The sequence below is a fragment of the Furipterus horrens genome, unplaced genomic scaffold (genome assembly GCF_987537825.1).
Source record: "Furipterus horrens unplaced genomic scaffold, mFurHor1.1.pri manual_scaffold_3, whole genome shotgun sequence".
NCBI classification, from domain to species: domain Eukaryota; kingdom Metazoa; phylum Chordata; class Mammalia; order Chiroptera; family Furipteridae; genus Furipterus; species Furipterus horrens.
The window spans coordinates 208,661,892-208,679,159 of NW_028327173.1; the positions used below are offsets into that span (position 1 = coordinate 208,661,892).

The 17,268-nt window shown below is 51.8% G+C and overlaps 1 protein-coding gene across 1 annotated transcript in view; it reads right to left on the reverse strand.

Annotated features, from left to right (window-relative positions):
• Positions 1-276: 276 nt before the first annotated feature.
• Positions 277-17,268, reverse strand: part of SETD3 (SET domain containing 3, actin N3(tau)-histidine methyltransferase) — a 48,703-nt gene continuing 31,711 nt past the window's right edge. The window contains exons 6-12 of the mRNA XM_090271376.1: positions 12,928-12,986; positions 12,070-12,184; positions 7,353-7,427; positions 6,156-6,322; positions 5,277-5,362; positions 2,222-2,382; positions 277-1,578 (exon numbers count right to left, since the gene is read on the reverse strand). Of these exons, the coding sequence (XP_090127502.1) occupies positions 1,156-1,578; positions 2,222-2,382; positions 5,277-5,362; positions 6,156-6,322; positions 7,353-7,427; positions 12,070-12,184; positions 12,928-12,986 (1,086 nt within the window). The 3' untranslated portion in view covers positions 277-1,155. The remainder of the gene's footprint in view (positions 1,579-2,221; positions 2,383-5,276; positions 5,363-6,155; positions 6,323-7,352; positions 7,428-12,069; positions 12,185-12,927; positions 12,987-17,268) is intronic.

Consider the following 17,268-nt stretch of genomic DNA (forward strand, 5'->3'; position numbering starts at 1 on the left):
CGTAGGCTTTCGGGGGTGGACTGCCCCATCCCCACCCTCCACACCAGGACGCCGCCCCAAGCCTTTATTCCCCGCTCCTCTTTTTGTGCTGCTGCCACGGGCAGGCCCCTCCCCTCCGGACCCGGCCTGGTGGCTGGTGAGGGCTGAGCACAAGCCTCCCCTCCCCGGGTATTCCCAGCCCCAGTGGCACTCAGGGTCAGGCCCTGCCTGGTGAGGAGGACAGTCTGCATAGCGAAGAGCCTATCCCACTCCAAAGAAAAGGAACAGACCAATACGTTAATCATGTTTTCCTTTTAATAAGGCTTTTTACTTAAAAGTGTAGCTTTGAAAATCTCTAGCTCATTGTGAAAACTGGAAGAGCCCAGGAGCCCCCCGTTCTGAACCCGGCCACGGAAAGCCGTGGCCGCTGTGTTCACAGACATGGTCACCAACGCTGGAAATCAAACGCGCCACCTTAAAGTCAGAGCCAGCGTTGGAAACCAGAAAGATGACGTGTGTCCTACTTCGATTCAAGGAGAAAAGACAAGTTCTTAATACATTAAAACAAAACACAAAAAGTAAACCAGCCTTTAGAAGTCACTAGCTGTGTGTGTTTGTATTTATATAATTAGGATCATCATCAACATTTAAAACTATTAAAAATAAGGCTGCCACCTTACCTTTTCTTTTGGTGCTGGAGTGTTACATTTTTTAGGGAGAAAAGAAAAGACTTTGCCCAGACCAGCTCCCAACCCTGCAGCCTGTGCTCGGCAGCGAGCTGCGCCACCCCGCAGCTCGTCCTGCTGGCAGGAGGCAGAGAGGCGCCGCGCTGGTGGCCCGAGGACAGGCCCACAGAGGCGCGGCTGAGACAGGGGCTGGTTCTTCCCCAGGAAGAAAACCCTTTGCCCACAACGGTCCGCAAAGCCCCCCAGGGCGCCTCTCTTCCCCTCCGCTGTCATGGTTGGACAACTTGTTTTGCCTAAAAGCAAGATAGCAATCTTAATCAAAAAAGGGAAGCTAGATTTTTTAAATAACTTAAAAAATTATTTTTATATAAAGCAGCAAAAACACTTTCCTCTCTGCAGAAAACAAAACCCCAAAGACGTGAGACAAGGAACCACAGGATGTGAGTGCACCGTCCATGACCTGGCTGGACCGGCCCGGCAGCCGGCGTCCTCAGCGCTGCCCTGTGGCCCCCTCGGCGCCCAATGGAGGGGGCTCTTTGGCCCCTTCAGTCGCTCGTTTCCTTTCCCCTTCATCTAAACTTCCCTTCTCTGACGCAGTCCCGTTGGGGATAGAGTTCTGGCCGTTGATGAGCCCATCCTCCGCAGCCCCTGTGCAGCCGCCGGCCTCCTCCTCCAGGCCCCGCAGGGCCAGGGGCAGCCTCGGGTCCGCCTCGCCGCCCTCCAGCGGCCCTGGGTTGCTCTCCTCGTACTTGGGCAGCGGAGCCCCCTCCTCCATTTGCTTGCGGTAATGTTCCCGGTTCGCAGCCGCACTCTTCACCGCCTTTTCCAGAATCTCTTTCTCCCCAAGGCGCAACTTGATGGCCATTCTTGCACGAACAGAAAGGTCCTGGTTTTTCAAAATGGACTTGTCTTCCTAGAAAATGACAAAGAGCACAATAGAGCATAAAAAGTTTACTCAGCAAAGCTCCAGAGCTAGGAGGCAGGCTGGCGGCTGTTGGGGGTTGCTGGGGGCAGGGCATGAGAGGCTCTGGGCGTGGCACAAAGTTCTAGAACTTGACAGTGGGGGTGGCTGCCTGGCCCCACATCCATCAGAATGTGCACTTCAGCACAGTTTTACTGTGTGTAAACGATCATACAACACAGAGGGGCCCGAACCCACCCGTGCTGTAACAACCTGACAGAGAACCTCACTGTGTTTAAACTTGCCCCTGTCCTGTCTTGTGAGCTAGTGGGGCCCGGGGCCCAGCCCACGGCTGGATGAATGAATGAACAGATGAAAGAATGAATGAGAAGCAGTGCACACGAGTGACGCCGGCAACTTGAAAGCACAAATGAAAGCCTCAGCCTGCAGTGCCACGAGTTAGAAATTACAGAGAAGTATCAATAACGGAGAGAATTTACCTCCTCATCAACAATGCCTCAACAGGGTTCTTTTGGTAAGTGTGACCGTGTTAAACAGAAAACGAGAATCACAGGAACTTACACGCAGGAAGGAATCTCTTATTCAGCATCTTTTAAAACATGACAAAGCGCAAATCCTCATCCAATCCAATTACCTCACTCGTCGTCTTATACGTCTTCAAAAGCAGCGAGGCCCGGTCTTCGAGAAACGCCCAGAGTTTGACCTCGTTGTCCCAGCTCACAGGGTACTCGGAGTTGCCCAAGGTGAAGACTCTGTCGATGGCATTTTCCCCTAGCAAGTGCTCCTTCAGCTCCTCTGCGAGAAGCACAAAGGGCCCTCTGTTAGGGGACACAGCCCTCCTTCTCGTCTCAAGGAGCCATCCACCTTAGAAACCAGCTTCTCCAACAACACCCCTTCCCTGCGGCTCCGTCAGCCAGGCCCCTCCCCGACTCTCCGGAGCAGTCAGAGCCAAGTTCCAGGCAGGAAAACGAGGTGAGGGCTTCCTGAGCTGGACTCTGGCTGAAGCCTCCACTGTCAGGGTTTTGTGAGGGACACCAAGAGCCGTGGGACAGTTTCACGAGATGCCTGGACAGCACCCTTCCAAGGCCAGGGGCTCGGCCGCAGCCACCGGGTCGGCAGACACTCAGTTGAACCCGTGCGCAACCGTGGGACCCCGCAGTGAGCCTTCCAAATTAGGTCTGACCGGGGCCACCCACGTTGCGGGCCTGACCCCGCTCCTCACCCCGTCTGACAAGCAAGCCACAGACAGAGCGCGACAAGGAACTGGCCGGGGGAAATCGTAGCTAATGAAAACACGTGTGGATGCCCCTCACTTGTCAGGAACTTAAACAGCCATGGCAAACCAACACAAGTGAACATCTCCATTACCTTCAACGATATTTAAGAAGAGGAAAGAATGCAGCCAGTGCTCTGAGCAGCTTATCTCCTGGCACATTATCTTCAAAAGACCAAAACACGCTGGTTCTATTCATGCTCAAGAAACCCGCCCGCTTCTTATGTAATTATGAGACAGTGTCTTTCTCAGAGCAAAATGCCCACAGCTGCCACTAGTCACAATGCAAATGCAAGGGCTTCTGCTGCCAGCAAACCGAACTTCCCTCAGTGCTGGAGGGGCTGGAAGGGGGCATCAATTGTCTCGACATGACAAACTGTCGATGACTAAGAAGAAATGCAAAAAGTCAACAGCGGTTCTAAAATGATTCAAGTAGGTTTTTTTTTTTTTAATTTTAAACAAAAAAGAAAATCATTAAGTTGCCTTTGTTAGTAAAAGATTGTGACAATTCAGGATTTTTAGATTTTTAATCCTTCAGTTTATAGTCTTTGTATAAAGTAATGAAAGTTTAAAACGCCCCTTCGTGGTGGGGATGTGTTTTCAGAAGCCCCAAGACTGAGGTTCCGTTCCGTCCTCTGCGCCCGCCCGCTGGCTGCACCCCCTGCCGGCCAGCGCGCCAAGCACAGCCTCCCCTCCCTGCCTCCTTCTGACAGGGAGCCTGGCCTCGGCTCACACTGCTGGGCAAAGCAGAGTCACCCAAGGAGAACAAGACGATGTCACTACACTCGGGACATGAACCCAGGGCCCTGCGCGGCCTCCCTGCCCTGCCCCGCTCCGCTAACTGGCCCTGGACGGAAGCCCTGCGCCTGGAGCCAGCCCTGTGCTCGTGAGGCTCAGCTTCCCCCGCCACTGCGGGAGTGAGCTCTGGTCACCCTGAGAGTGGCAGGCGCCCCTGCTCCTCAGCCCGGCCCCTCCAGACCCCTAGGGCGCTAGGACTCTTCTGTGGATCGGGCAGCCGGCCAGCGGCAGCAGCCACGTGGGATGCCTGGGGCGCGGGCTCTGGACTCGGCCAGGGCCATCCCCGCCCAGCAGAGCAGCCCAGTCCTCGCTCTCTGACTGCCGTCCCCACGCCGAGCACGCGGGGATTGCAGTCTCTCGCCAGGCCAGTGACACCCGCCGAGCACTGCACGGGGCACACAGGGCTGTCACCGCCACTCTCTGCATTTCCACGCCTTCAGCCTGGGAACCGTGACAGCACCCAGCTCTGTCCCGTGCTGCGTGCAAACAGGGCCTGCAGTCAACCCCCCGCTCGTGTTCGTTACACGGACCTCACGGACCCTTCCAGAGTACAGTGTCGCCTGAATGGCCGTGAGCCTACTGCCCTGCGGCTGCTTACGGCGAATGAGGGCCATCCGGCGCCTCGGCAGGTCCTGCAGTTGGTTCAGTGGCCGCTCACTGTGTTGGGACTCAGTGTCCTCTATCTCCACCCTGATGAAGGCCACTTCTCCTGGATCCAGACATGAACGTGGGAGCTGGGGACAGCAGAGTCCCCTCCGCGGACCACGGTTACGGTCACGGCCCAAATGCCCCTCCCTAGCGCTGGGGCAGCTGTCCTCAGGCAGCCACTCGTGCCCCCTCCCGATCTGTCCGGCCCAGGACTGAAGGGTGCTGACGAGAGCAGCCGACACACGCCCGGTGAAGGAGGAAGCCGCGGCGCCAGGGTATGCGGGGCAGTTTTAGGGGAAAAGTGCAAACTGCCGCCACAATAGGTCAAATCTCAGTAGGAAACCCAAACAACTTGTCTTAAGCAAACAGGAGCTCAATGCATGTACTGAACCCTTTCCGTGCCTGAAAAGAGGCCGGCGACAAGAACATGGTGTGGCTTCAGCAGACTCTGCCAGCAGCGTTACTGACTAACAGGACGCCCGGCATGGAAAGGCCTGCTGGCAAGTTCAGACTCAGAACACAGACCTGGTTGGCAAACAGAACCCTGTGGCCCCCATGCGCCTTTGCGGAGCACGTGACTTCGGTGTCAACTCGTCATTAATGGTCGGGGTGAGTCAGAGATCAGCACACCGTGAGAGAAACTGGGCCCTGCCAGTCTCAGGGAAGAAGCACATCAAAAACTCCCATCTCCAAATGTGACGTTTCGATTCAGGCCGACCACCGAGGATGCTCCAAGTTCCCCCCAAGGCCGTAGAGGACCGCTTCCGGCCGAGGGATGCTGACAGCAGGTCGAGGACTGAGCAGAGCATCTCCAGGGAAAAAGAGAACCACCCCCTCTCCCTCCGCTCCTGCAGACGCACCTCCTGCCCACAGGCACCTTAGTTTTCGGCAGTATTAGCTTTCATCTGAAACCCGCGGCTTTGCATTTTCGCCCACTAACAAAAGGGCCCATCTCCTCCTGGCGCCTTACCTTCGCTCATGCAGAACACGCGGAGAAACGCCAGCAGCTGTGCAGAGACCGGCGGCTCCGTGAAGTGCAAGGCAAACACGCTGGAACTGCCGGGACAGGAGAAGACCAGTCACCCCTGCGACCCACCGCGGGCTCCCAGCGACCCCAGGAACTACAGGCCGTGCGGCGCCCCCAGGGAGCGGGGACAGCGGTGTGCGCCATCCCGGCTCCTCGTCTGAGCTGCGAGAGCCCTGCCGTCCGGCCTGGCTGACCAACAACGGCTCTTCGCTCACACACACACACTAACAGCACACTCAGAGAATTAAACACACTCATGGCTCTTAAAAAATGTTAACAATAATTTATGTTGAGCTCACAATTTAATCATTAGTCAAATATTGACAAGTTCAATAAAAAAGGCCTGGATAATCCATTTTCATTAAGAATGGTTCCTCTGTTCCCTGAAGAACTAATAAATCATAACTCTTGCCTTCTTTATCATTTTGCACCTCAAATGCACTAAAATCTTAAAGAGTTTAACCAGAAATTCTTGAAGTCACTGAGGATCACAACTTCATTATAGAAACTAATGGTGGCAAAGAATTAAATGAAACAATTGATCCAGGTCATTAACCTTTTCAAGGTGAAAGACATTAATGATCCCAAAGTACTGACGTGACTTCCCGGGGCTGTGCGCCCGGCCCCTGGCGCTGGCTGTGAGCGCGCCCTGTGACGCGGGCACACCCCCGGGCGCCGCCACGGCCCCGCTGTGCTGTGTGAGAGCGGCGAGGGGGCTCAGGCAAACCGCCGAGAGGCCATATTAACACACCAATTAAACATCACACAAGTGGAGGAAGTTCAAGCAGCGCAGGCGCGAGCTGGCCGCCGTTTGCTACGTACGTGGGGATGCCAGCGCGGGCCAGCACCTCGGCCTTCATTGCGTAGAGCCGGTCGCTTTTACTCACTCCGAGCTTTATTTTCACTCTGTCGTGTGAATTATTGTCAAAGAAAAAACCACTGTGGATCACAAACTCTGCATTTGACCGAGTGCCATAAAAAATGTAAATCTGAGATGCAATAAAGAAAAAATAAAGGGACATAAGAGACTTAACATCCATTCTTTGCACAGAGCAGGGCAAAGGGTCAGTTCTCAGATACGCGCGCGGACTTACACTAAGGGGGCTCTGCCCCCGCGGGGACGCTGCGTGGAGCCAGGCGCAGTTCCCGCGAGGCGTGCAATCCCCCCGCTTCCCACACTGTCCAGGATGAGGGGGAGCGTCCCTCCCGCCACCCACGGGCCTCCCCCGGAGTCCCGTCCCCCGGGGACACTAACACCATTGCTTCACTGCGGCTCCTTACCACCCACCCCGCTCTCCTCTCCCTTCAACGTAAGAGCATCTCTTCTGCAGCAGGAGTTCAGAGCAATGCCTGTCAGAAGCTCATTGCCAGGCCCCATGGCAGTTCTGACCTAGCGGCGGGGCCCATGAAGTGTTCTGCAAACAGCAGACCAGTACTTCGTTAGACTAACAGTTTTCATTTAGTCTCAACTGGAATGTCAATGATCTACATCACTCTGGTTTTTTTTTGTATTATCTGCTCGGTCGTAAGAGCAAGAGATACGATGCAGGTGTTCACAGGGGCATAATTTCAAATGAACGGAAAGGCTTAATGCTGCCTCTGATCCGTTATTAGACAAAAATTCACAAATCAAAGTGAAAGCACAGGACAGATCTTGGGGTTCCTGATTCCTGTGTGTTTCTGCCACTTAAATGGTCTCCTTTTAAAGGTTCTACTCAACAGGAAAAGAAATAAAAAAAAGGCAGGTTACAGAAGTGAAAAACCTGTCCCACTGTCATAACGTAAGGTTTATTTTCAGTCGACAACTTTACTAATAGTTGGTCAACTGCGCAAGTAACTGCACTTAAATCTCTCTCTCTTTCTGATGCACAGGTCTGATGCCAAGACGTGTTCCCCGAACAGTCCTAAATCTAAGTCCCCCATTTTTCTGCCCCAGTTTAATACCTTTTAAAAAGTACCAACCCAGCACGAACTCAGTGCCCACGGCCCAGCCCCGCCGCTGGGGGCTGCCCGACCCACCTGCTCGCCAGCCCTGAAGTCCCGCAGAGCCACACACTCGCAGCGGTCGTCCTCCAGGTTGTACCCGGTGGTGATCTGCAGGGAAGGACAGGGGCCTCTCACTCAGGAGGGTCTCCTGGGGGCAGCGGGAGGACGCACGCCACCCACAGGTACCTAAGGGGACGTGCGCGCTTTATGAAACCGAGCAAAGAACCGCGTGGTTATCTTAATTAACACTGTTTACCCCAGAAATTCTTGTGGAAGATTCTATTCCTAAAGAACTCACTCTTAGGAAAATATATTGTATAGATGATCACTTGCTGGTCTCAACCAAACATAAACCATTTATTACAAAGTTACTACCCCCGCGCTCCACCCCCCACCCCCACCAGGGGCAACGCAGGAGATTCCAGCCTCAGGAGAACTCTACTGACTTGCAGATTAGGTCTCTGTCCAATGTCTGGCCTTAAAGAAACTGAAGTGGGCTTTCCATAGAGAAAGAATCAGGGGAAAAGAAAAGCTCCGTCTCTAAGTTATGTGCATATTTTACTCTGGAATTAGAGAAATTAAAACTTTCAGGTAAGCAAAGGAGAAATAACTTAGTTGCATCCCATTCGCTGTCTTTCTGCTAAGAGCTGTATCGTGAGTTTCTGAGCCCATTACAAGCAAAGACAGAAAACACACCCACTACACCAAAACCAAAACATGTGCCTCTCCCCGGCAGTTCCTGCCCTAGTGGGGGCCAGGCACTCAAGCCGCAAAGAGCTCTTCACACCTCAGCGGAGGCATTCTGTCCTCTGAATTGTCCTCTAGCTTATCTGCAAAGCCTTCCAACCCGCCTCCAGTCTCAGGCCTGTGGCCCGGCCGCCCAAGCACCATCACGTGCTGCTGGACGGGCTGAAACCTCTCGGTGCCCCACTCTGCCTGCAGGAAAACGTCCGAACGCTCAAGCCAGTCCCGTCCCCGAGGAGGCCCCCAGGCCGCCCTTTCCGCCCCCGGACACGCCGCTGGCCCGCCACACCACGCAGCGCCGCATCTGCCTGGTGCTGGGCACTACCCCGAGCCCCCAGCCCAGCCTCCAGCTGCAGGACCGGAAGCCCTGTGCGGACGCCCCGGCCACCACACGAGGTGATGTGCGGTGTGCCTGCGCCCACCGCCCCGGCAGAGCTGCCGCCCCGCTCTGCGTCTGCATCCGGGGCTTAGCTCACTGCACACACCTGACACTGCCTGCGAGAATCCTGACTCGGCCGGTGAATCCTGGGGAAGAACAAACCCCCAATTTACAATAACAGCCCCATCTCCGGAGTCCGTCCCTCCCCGGACCCCGATCTCGCAGATTGTCTGTAAAGGCTCACTGATTACTTCTGACCTCCTCATGGTGCCCTAGAGAATCAAAACTCAAGACCAATAAGTGCAGCTGGTTAATAAAGGTGCCCGCAGTCTGGGTCCGAAATATAAATACGTGGGAGTCTAGGAAACAGCACTCTGGGGCCGGAGGCCAGTGACACTGATCTCCCAGCCCAGCACCCCCAGAGGCAGTGCTCATTTAAGCACGTGCCCAGAAAGCCTGCGCGCTTCTGCAAGACCGGCGAGAACCACGGAAACGACGGGAGCGCCGCGAGGCCGTGTTCCAGCACAACGGCTCCGTGAAGTCCCCGCCCACCACAGCCACGTTTCTGACCCCAGACATGGCCCTGATGAGAAGACGCGGGACAGGAACTGCCCATCAACTCCAGACCTGAAAGTCTGCAACTGCACGGTGTGGTCACACAGGGACGGGACAGGGCACACGCGGACAGGGAGGGAGTCAGGGCAGCAGGAGGCACAGGGGGCGGGCCAACAACGCACAAAATGAACAGAGACTCGGGAGCCGGACGACAGGGCGGGCAGGGGGGCCATGGGGGGGGGTGGCGGCTGTGCAGGGTGCTCAGGTCAGGAGCTCTGCGAGCGGTCAGTCCTGCAGAAACCCCAGGGACGGAGGTTCAGGCAACGAGAACAGTCAGCACGAAGGCCCTGAGGCGGGTGTGAGCCGCATCTGAGGAACCACAGAGGAACAGGCCTGTGTGCTGGGTGTAGGGGGACAGGCTGAGTGGGGTGCCCCGTCTGCTACTGGGAGAACCTGGACTTTGTACTTTGAGACTGGAAGACTCCTGTCGACCTAAGCGTCAGGCCCCTCAATACTCAAACAGGAAGGCCTTGAAGAAGAGCCTCCCTCGACTGCGCCCGACTTCCCCAGCGCTGCTCCCTCCTGACGGTGGAGTCACAGGTTCGAGCGCCAGACTGAACCCTCCGACACGCTACGCCTCCCGGAGCTGCCACAGGGGCCCACATGCCACTTAGAAGCGTGCTTCTGTGTCAATGCAGCCACCTCCAGAAAGGAGACCTGCTGCTGGCGACAATTCTGAACAAGTCGTGCAGAACTGAAGGGCATGTTCTTTCTTACAGCTGCATATCAGGTCTCATAAACCCGCCTGAGTCTGCTTTTGCGGGCATCCAGAAACAGCTCGAATGGCCTGTCCTCCCTTCCTCTCCTTCTGCTCCCTGCATGCCTGACCGCCACCGACGCCCACAGCCAGCTTTGGGACATTGCTGGAAGCACGCAGCATTGCTGGGTTACAAATTTCTCTCTACTCCCTTAGCGACAGTCAGAACAGACAGACGACGACTGTCAGGATCCACACATATAAAAGACAATCTACTGTCAGAAAAGCCCAGCCTTACCTTCAAGTACCTTATTTTTAAAAAGAGAGGAACTGCTCATATGTGTCATATATAATCTTTCAGCATTAAAATAGATTCCTAAATTCTACCAAAAAAATTTCCCACAGAGTCCTATGATCACAATGGGAACAGCTGCACAGAGGGGTAGGGTTAATGTGCAGGGGCGTGGCCCCTGTAAGGAAGTTCTAGTGGCTTGTGTGAGCCTTCTGAAGGTCAGCCATGTTTCCGCCAGCACTGTATGAGTAGTAATGGCGAAAATACAGTTATCAGTAATGTCATCAATTCATTATTTTTGTTTTGAGATACACTAAATTTTTTCTTTGCTTTTAAGGGCAAAAAGTGACTAGTTTAATCCCATTTACAAGAAAGCAATATGAACACCAGTGTGGATGTGACAGTGTGAGGGTTCGAACACACAGCGAAGGTCGGGAGCGGTCCGCAGGAAGCCGTCCACCTGGGAGGCAGCGGGCAGGCCCCTGAAGCTGGGCAGAGGCTGCTGGGAAAGCAATCTCTGCATTTGGAGCGCAGAGGTTTCTGGCTTGTTTAATTTATTTTGTGCATTTACAATAAAGTATGTACTTTAAAATTCTAGACATAAAAATAAACTGTAATGACCAATCAAATTTGGAAACCAATGATCTAATCCCCCCCCCAAAAAAAGAAAAAATAAGAATGTAAAATTCAGCCCTGGCTGCTATGGCTCAGTGGATTGAACGTCGGTCTGAGAACCAAGTGTTGCTGGTTCGATTCCCAGTCAGGGCACATACTCGGTTGCACGTCAGGTCCCCAGTTGGGGGGGCGTGAGAGGCAACCACACAGTGATGTTTCTCTCCCTTTCTCCTTTCCCCTCTCTCTAAAAACAGATAAATTAAAATAAAGTAACCTTGTTAAAAAATTAATTAAAGAATGTATAACTCTATTCCTTAATGAAAGAATAAAATAGGCTACTATCCCTTAAACTAAGGAAAAATATAAGTATAAAGGTGGCACTATTCTTTCTCTGCAATGTAAGCATGTACTTGTTGCTAGACGCTCCCCAGCCAGCAGCAGACTGTGCTAGCTTATGTGTGAGGCACACAGTACACACGTGCTGGCCATTTTGTGGCATTAGATGTGAAATACTCATTTGCAGCATTTCCCAGTTTATTTATAATAGTGCTTATAATAACAAAGAAAGCCTATACTGAAAAAAAAAGAAGGTGAACAAAAACTTAACCGTATCAGTATACCAGTATAATGCTTAAGAACTCAAGCACGTCTGCAGTTGGGCAGATGTCGATGTGCTGACGTCAGGACGTCGTTCTCAGACGGCCCCTCGGCACAGGGGGGCGTCACCTCGCTGTCCCGGGGCCCACTGAACGCTGAGCAGCTGAGAGCCGCTTCCTCCCTCTGTGCGTCGTAACTAACAACCGTCACACGGCCGCCCTGTTTCCTCGTGTCTCTACCCAGCGCTTCCCAGTCCCACGACACAACTGAGTCCCGCCACCAAGGCCGGTGCCCCCGCCCCAGGGACCCAGTACCGCGTGGGACACGGGCAGGTGACTAAACGGGGCCAAGGGTGCATCAGCACGTCAGGTGAAGGGGGCGCGGGGCGGAACCACAGAGCCCCACGCACCTGGAATACGGTCAGCAAAGAAACGCAAAAGAAAAACAAGAGAAAAGAAAGCCCCCCCCCCCAATAAATCCGTATTTTTAAGAAGAAAGAAAAAGAAACTCGGTCTAGTCTGTGCTTCGGTAAGACAAGCAAATGAAGGTTTAGGCTGGCAGCGTGGCTTAGCACGCAAATGCGGATCCCGGCGCTGTTCAAAGGTGGCGTAAGTCAGGCTCCTGGTTTTCAGGGTTAGGTGAACACAAGGAGAGGAAAACACCGGCCTCCATTTGCGGGCAGCAGGAGAGGCGCTGCTCCCTTTGTCGGAGGCAGCCAGGAGAGAACAGTCAGCGGGGGTGGGGGGGGGTGGGGGGGGGGCCAGTTCCGACCAAGCACAGCGCGGGGGGCGGGGGCGGGGGCACCCATTACCAGGCCGCTGGTGTGGTTGCACATGTCCCACAAAGGAATCAGCGCCAGGGTCACCCGGGAGCCGTCCTCCGTGGGGATCTGGTTCTGTCGTGTCATCACAGAAGAGACTGCCCACCTGCAACGATCGGAAAGGGAGACACGTCGGGCTGCTCACGCGCCTTCCAGCCCTTTCCTGAAGGGGGTGGCTCATCACCATTAAAGTTAAATCTGGTCCGAGGGAAGGAAGGGGGTGCTGGAAGGAGCTGGAGCCCCAGGGAACTCAGGAGTGGGTAACTCAGGGAGAATGTTCCCCAGAAGTCAGACCCCCCACCCCCGCCCACCCCCGCCAAAAGGAGGACCATGGCCAGAGCTCTCCAGGCCTCCCGGTGTCTTTGCTGCTACCGCCCCCCCCCAGGCCGGCCCACCCGCTGTAACCGGTGCTGACTCTGCACCTGTCTTAAGCTTCAGTGAAAAGCAAACAATGTAACTCTTTTCTGACCAGAAATTCTTGAAGAACTCTACGAAATGTGGAAAGCTATTTTTTATTATATTGTACAGCGAATTAAATCTTTTGTTCAAAATGAAGTCCCACTTTACACTAGAGCAGCCTTTTTAAAAAGAAAGACCTCCCCACGACCACCCCACACTGGTGTGACCCTCCAGCACCACTTGGCTGCCTCAGCTAGTCCCCACCACTGCAGGCGCGTGGCTGTTAAGCACTGACACCGGCCCCGGCCGTCCAGTAGGACTTCTGACAGACCGCCTCTTCCTGAGGCATTTCTCCCTTCCGAGACCCCAAATTCACTCGGAAACCACCCCCGACACACACACACGCACACACGCACACACGCACCAGCCCCCTCCCCCCAACACACCAACCTGTAGTCCTCGTAAGTGAAAGAATCCTTCAAGGGCAGTTTGTTGGCATGAGGATGGGTCTGGGAATGAGAAGTTTGAGAAAGCAGAGGCGAGGAGAGAAAGAGGGAAAAGAGGAATCAGTCAGCAGAATGGCATCACTTAGCTGCCTAACAGACCCTAACGAGAGCCAAGCGAGGCGGGAGGCGTCCAGCCGCGCCGCTGAGGGGTCAGCGCGCTATTATGCTCGCGTGCGCCGCTGCCAACTTGATTTGTTGTGCCCGGCAGCCACCATAAATCTGCTGCTTCCCCCTTCGCCTCTCTCTCGATACCAGAACTCGCGGACGCTGCACAGAAATGAAATTTAAGGTGGACTGGCTTCACCAAAGGCAGGCCCACCCCCTCGACAGACACCCAGAGCCCCCAAGTCAGTGTCCACGTGCGGCCTTCCTGCGTGGCTTCTGCTACGATGTGCTGTGTGCCCTGTGCCCAGATCCCGGACCTGCCGCACAGCAGTAAAAGGGACGATTAAAGGCACGCTAATAAATGGGGAGTTCTTCCGTTCATCTCTGACTTAAATCATCTGGATGGGAATCAACGTGCTAGGTGCAAATGAACCATCTACAGGGTAAACGGGGCTCCAGGACAGAAAATCAGGAAAACTACAATTTTGTGAAATTACAAAATAAATTTTACAAACATTAAAAAAAGAAAAGACACTGGCATATTTAAACTTTACTACTTATTTTTCTGGACAAAAGAACATTTGGTAAAAATATTGAAAACTTCACACGTACAAGGAGATTTTATATACGCCGTGTTCCCTCTTCACAGCACCCCCCACGCCCCCATCCCGGCACCTGAGACCTTTCACGCACTTAAACACTTTATCTCAATTAAGGAATTAAAAGCTGTAACAGTATCACGCTAATCTTCGGTATGGATGATGGTCTCATGGGCAGACTGCAGTAAGTGACCAAGCGAGCCAACGGCGGTCCCGAAATGCGGGTGCCCCGCTCTGCACCCCACTCTGCGCCGCGCTGCCGCCCTGCGTCCCCGCCCGCTGTCAGGGCGCGGGAGCCCGTGCAGGAAGCAGGCTCACTGCTGACGCATTAGCATCACAAGTGCACAGCCATTGATCACGGCTCACTGTAATGTGCTCCATGGCACCGTGGGCAGGACAGCAGGGGATGAGGAGAAAGTGGCTCAAACCGTAAATCAATTAGAAAACAAAAGCCTGTGCTCAGTGCGCAATTTTAGGCAAATTATATATTACAAAAGGCTGCCAACTGGGTGTTAGCTCCCAGGTGCCAGCTTCTGCCCACTAATCCTTAGTCCAGTTTTAACCCTTTGGAAGGAAAGTCAACATACAAAAATATATTCACGTCCCTTTTAAATGTTGTGATAATAAAGACAAAATTGAAGAAGATATTTTTAAGTCAATATAAAACATGTCTCCCTGGACATTTTCTAGCTGCTACAGGAATATCAGGAAAGCCTATCTCTGGGGGTTAAAAAAAAAAATGACACCATGGTCAACCACAGCTAAGATGGGAGAATCCAAGAGACTGGAGCGTCTCCCTGCCTCCTGTTTGCAGCAAATGAGACGCAGGCTGTCACAAGAGTCCTGAAGAGACTTTCCATGGGATTGGGAGACTTCCCCACACAGTGTTCAGGTTCCTTCTCGTAAAAGTACAAATTCGTTAGACAAGAGCCGTCCCTCTGTCCATAACGAACTTGATGATACCAAGTGTCATGGAAAACCCTCAGAAATTCGGTTGCTAAAACGTCCTTCTGCTGCACATCCATCCACGGCACCTCCTGCCTCTTTTCAAACTCCGGGTGCTGGGACAGCATTGTTGCTTTTGTTACATTAAAATATTTTAATTCATTTAAACTGTGGAATGCACTATGGTATTTTGAAAGCTGCTAAAATACCACTGCTAAATCCCGTAAGTATTCAAAATTTGATCCATGCTCCCCCCAAAAAAGTCTGACTTATTGAATAGTAGAAAAAATGAGAATCCTCAAAATTGGAACGCCTGGGTGCCGAACCAATTTGAAAAAGAATCTTCTAACACTCAAACATCTTTAAATAGCTTTGGACGACACAGAAACAATTCAAATGACAGTGACCTCCTCAAGGACTAAAAAGATGACGAAGCCACTCTCCAAAATGTTTCCCTTCCTACTATTCATATACATTTCTTACGGAGAATATAAATTCATGCTCACAGTCCCGATGAAGCTGTAAAGAAAACTGAAGAAAAAAAATGTGCAAATGCTTTCTTCAGATTAAGATTATTTTGGCTGCAGGGTTATGTAATATTTGCAGAATCTGTTAGAAATAGTTGTTCTTATCTGCTTGAAAAATACGGTGTGCCCATCGTACGCACTTCCAGTGTAAAAGGCTCTCCGGCCACAGGCACACGCACTCCACAGTTGGACTGCAGCAAAAGGTGACAGTCCCGAGGAAAGCAGATCCTTTCCAAGGCACCAGGGCGCTCGCTACCATGACACTGTCGCCACCTGCTGGTCTCGGGGCAGACCGGTGACGGTCACACGGGTGAGGCTCCGTAAGGCCTCGTGAGCAAGCCCAGGTTCATCCAGAACGGCTCCGCTTCAGCTGGACTCAAGCAAATCTGGTTTCTACAAATACCTCCCCTACCTCTTAAAATTATTATAGAACAGTTTTACAAGGATCTTGAAATATTCAAAGATTGGAAATAATTTGCCTTTGAAAAACATTTAGCTTTGAGAGAAATATTTTCACATATCTTGAAAAACTGAACATGAATAAGAAAAACGTCTGTTTCAAACACTGTTGAAGTTCTGGACAGAGGGATTTTTTAAAACACTGGACAGAATGATTTTTATTTTGTCTTGTTTAAAGCCCAAGCCTTTTCCCCGTGGAAGACCAAGTTACGGTTTAAAAATATGTCTTGTAAAAACTGTAACCTTAACCTTAAGTTACCTGAAAGTTCCTAAAATATCCTTAGAGTGGAGTCTTAAAGCTCATCCTTTAAAGGAAGGGTGACTGAGCAGTCCTCGCGTTCCAGAGCAAAGGCCGGTAAGGGCTCTGTTTAGCGTGACGGGCCTTCTCCAGCAGGAGACGTCATGTACTAACCTGTCCTTCAGAAACGAAAATGCGAAGTAAACCAGGAAACTTACTCGGTGGCCAGAGTTTCAGCTGGACAGCTGCAGACACGCTCGGGACGGGGCAGGAAGGGGCTGTCCGACACCTCAGAGACCACCGTGAAGGAGAGCTCATGGGGTCTGCCAAAGCACCAACCCCTCCCCGCCTCCTACCCCCCCTTCACTCGAGGCTGAGAAACCAGCCACAGATTTTGTGCAGATTTTTATGTGACTGATATTTTCATTTTCTGGAGCATCATAAATATGTGCAGTGTGGGAAACGAACAATTGCCACAGCTCACGATCAGGCCTGCAGCCCTGAAGAGCTTGCTTTTCAACAGGACCCTTGTCTTCCGCGCCACGCCAGGCAGCCCGGGGAGGCCCCCCCACGACACCCTTCTCCAGCGGGGTTCCAGACGGGGCACAGGAGTATTGTACCGCGTACAAAATAATCACTATGTTTGGAAAAGATTAATATCTAAAATCATTTGTTTGGCTTCAATAAAAAGAAGTAATATTGCTAAATATGTAAGTATGACATTTTGAAGAATTTACCATATTGCATGGGTCTGGGAGCTGTGCTTAAGGAAATTAAAAACCACTACAGTCAGCATATTTGATCCTTATTAAAGTTCTGTCTTGAACTATCATTCACATGAAACAAAAATAAACCAAGAAGAAATTTACATAAAACCTATGGATTACAAGAGTTTGAAGATGAAAAAAATGAACAATATTCTGGCTTTAAAAAATTGATTTAGCATGCAGCTTCTCTTTATAGTCCCTTGATAAAAATGAAATCTCCCTAACAAACACTTAATAAAACCTGTCAATATCTCTGGAAAGAAAAATGACACAAATGCATTAAGTATTAAATACCCTTGGAAAAAGTCACATATTCCATGAATTTTTGATGTACTGTCTTGACATTAATGTAAAACCTTGATATTTGTAATTGACAGATATTTAATAAAGTACAGAAGAAGATGGCAGCTCTGCAGCATGCAAATTTTTCAGGGTGATCAGAAACGAGAGATACAGACATGTACTTAAACTAAATAAACAGTTAATATGTGTTACATGAATCAGCGGCAGTCTTATTTTAAGCTCAGACAACAAACCTTTGTGGAACACCAAAATAAGCAGAATTCATTACGTGAATTCCAAATTCAGAAGCATCTAGTACGTAAAAGAGCTTTGAAACATTACCAATTCTGTGAAGGAACAAAA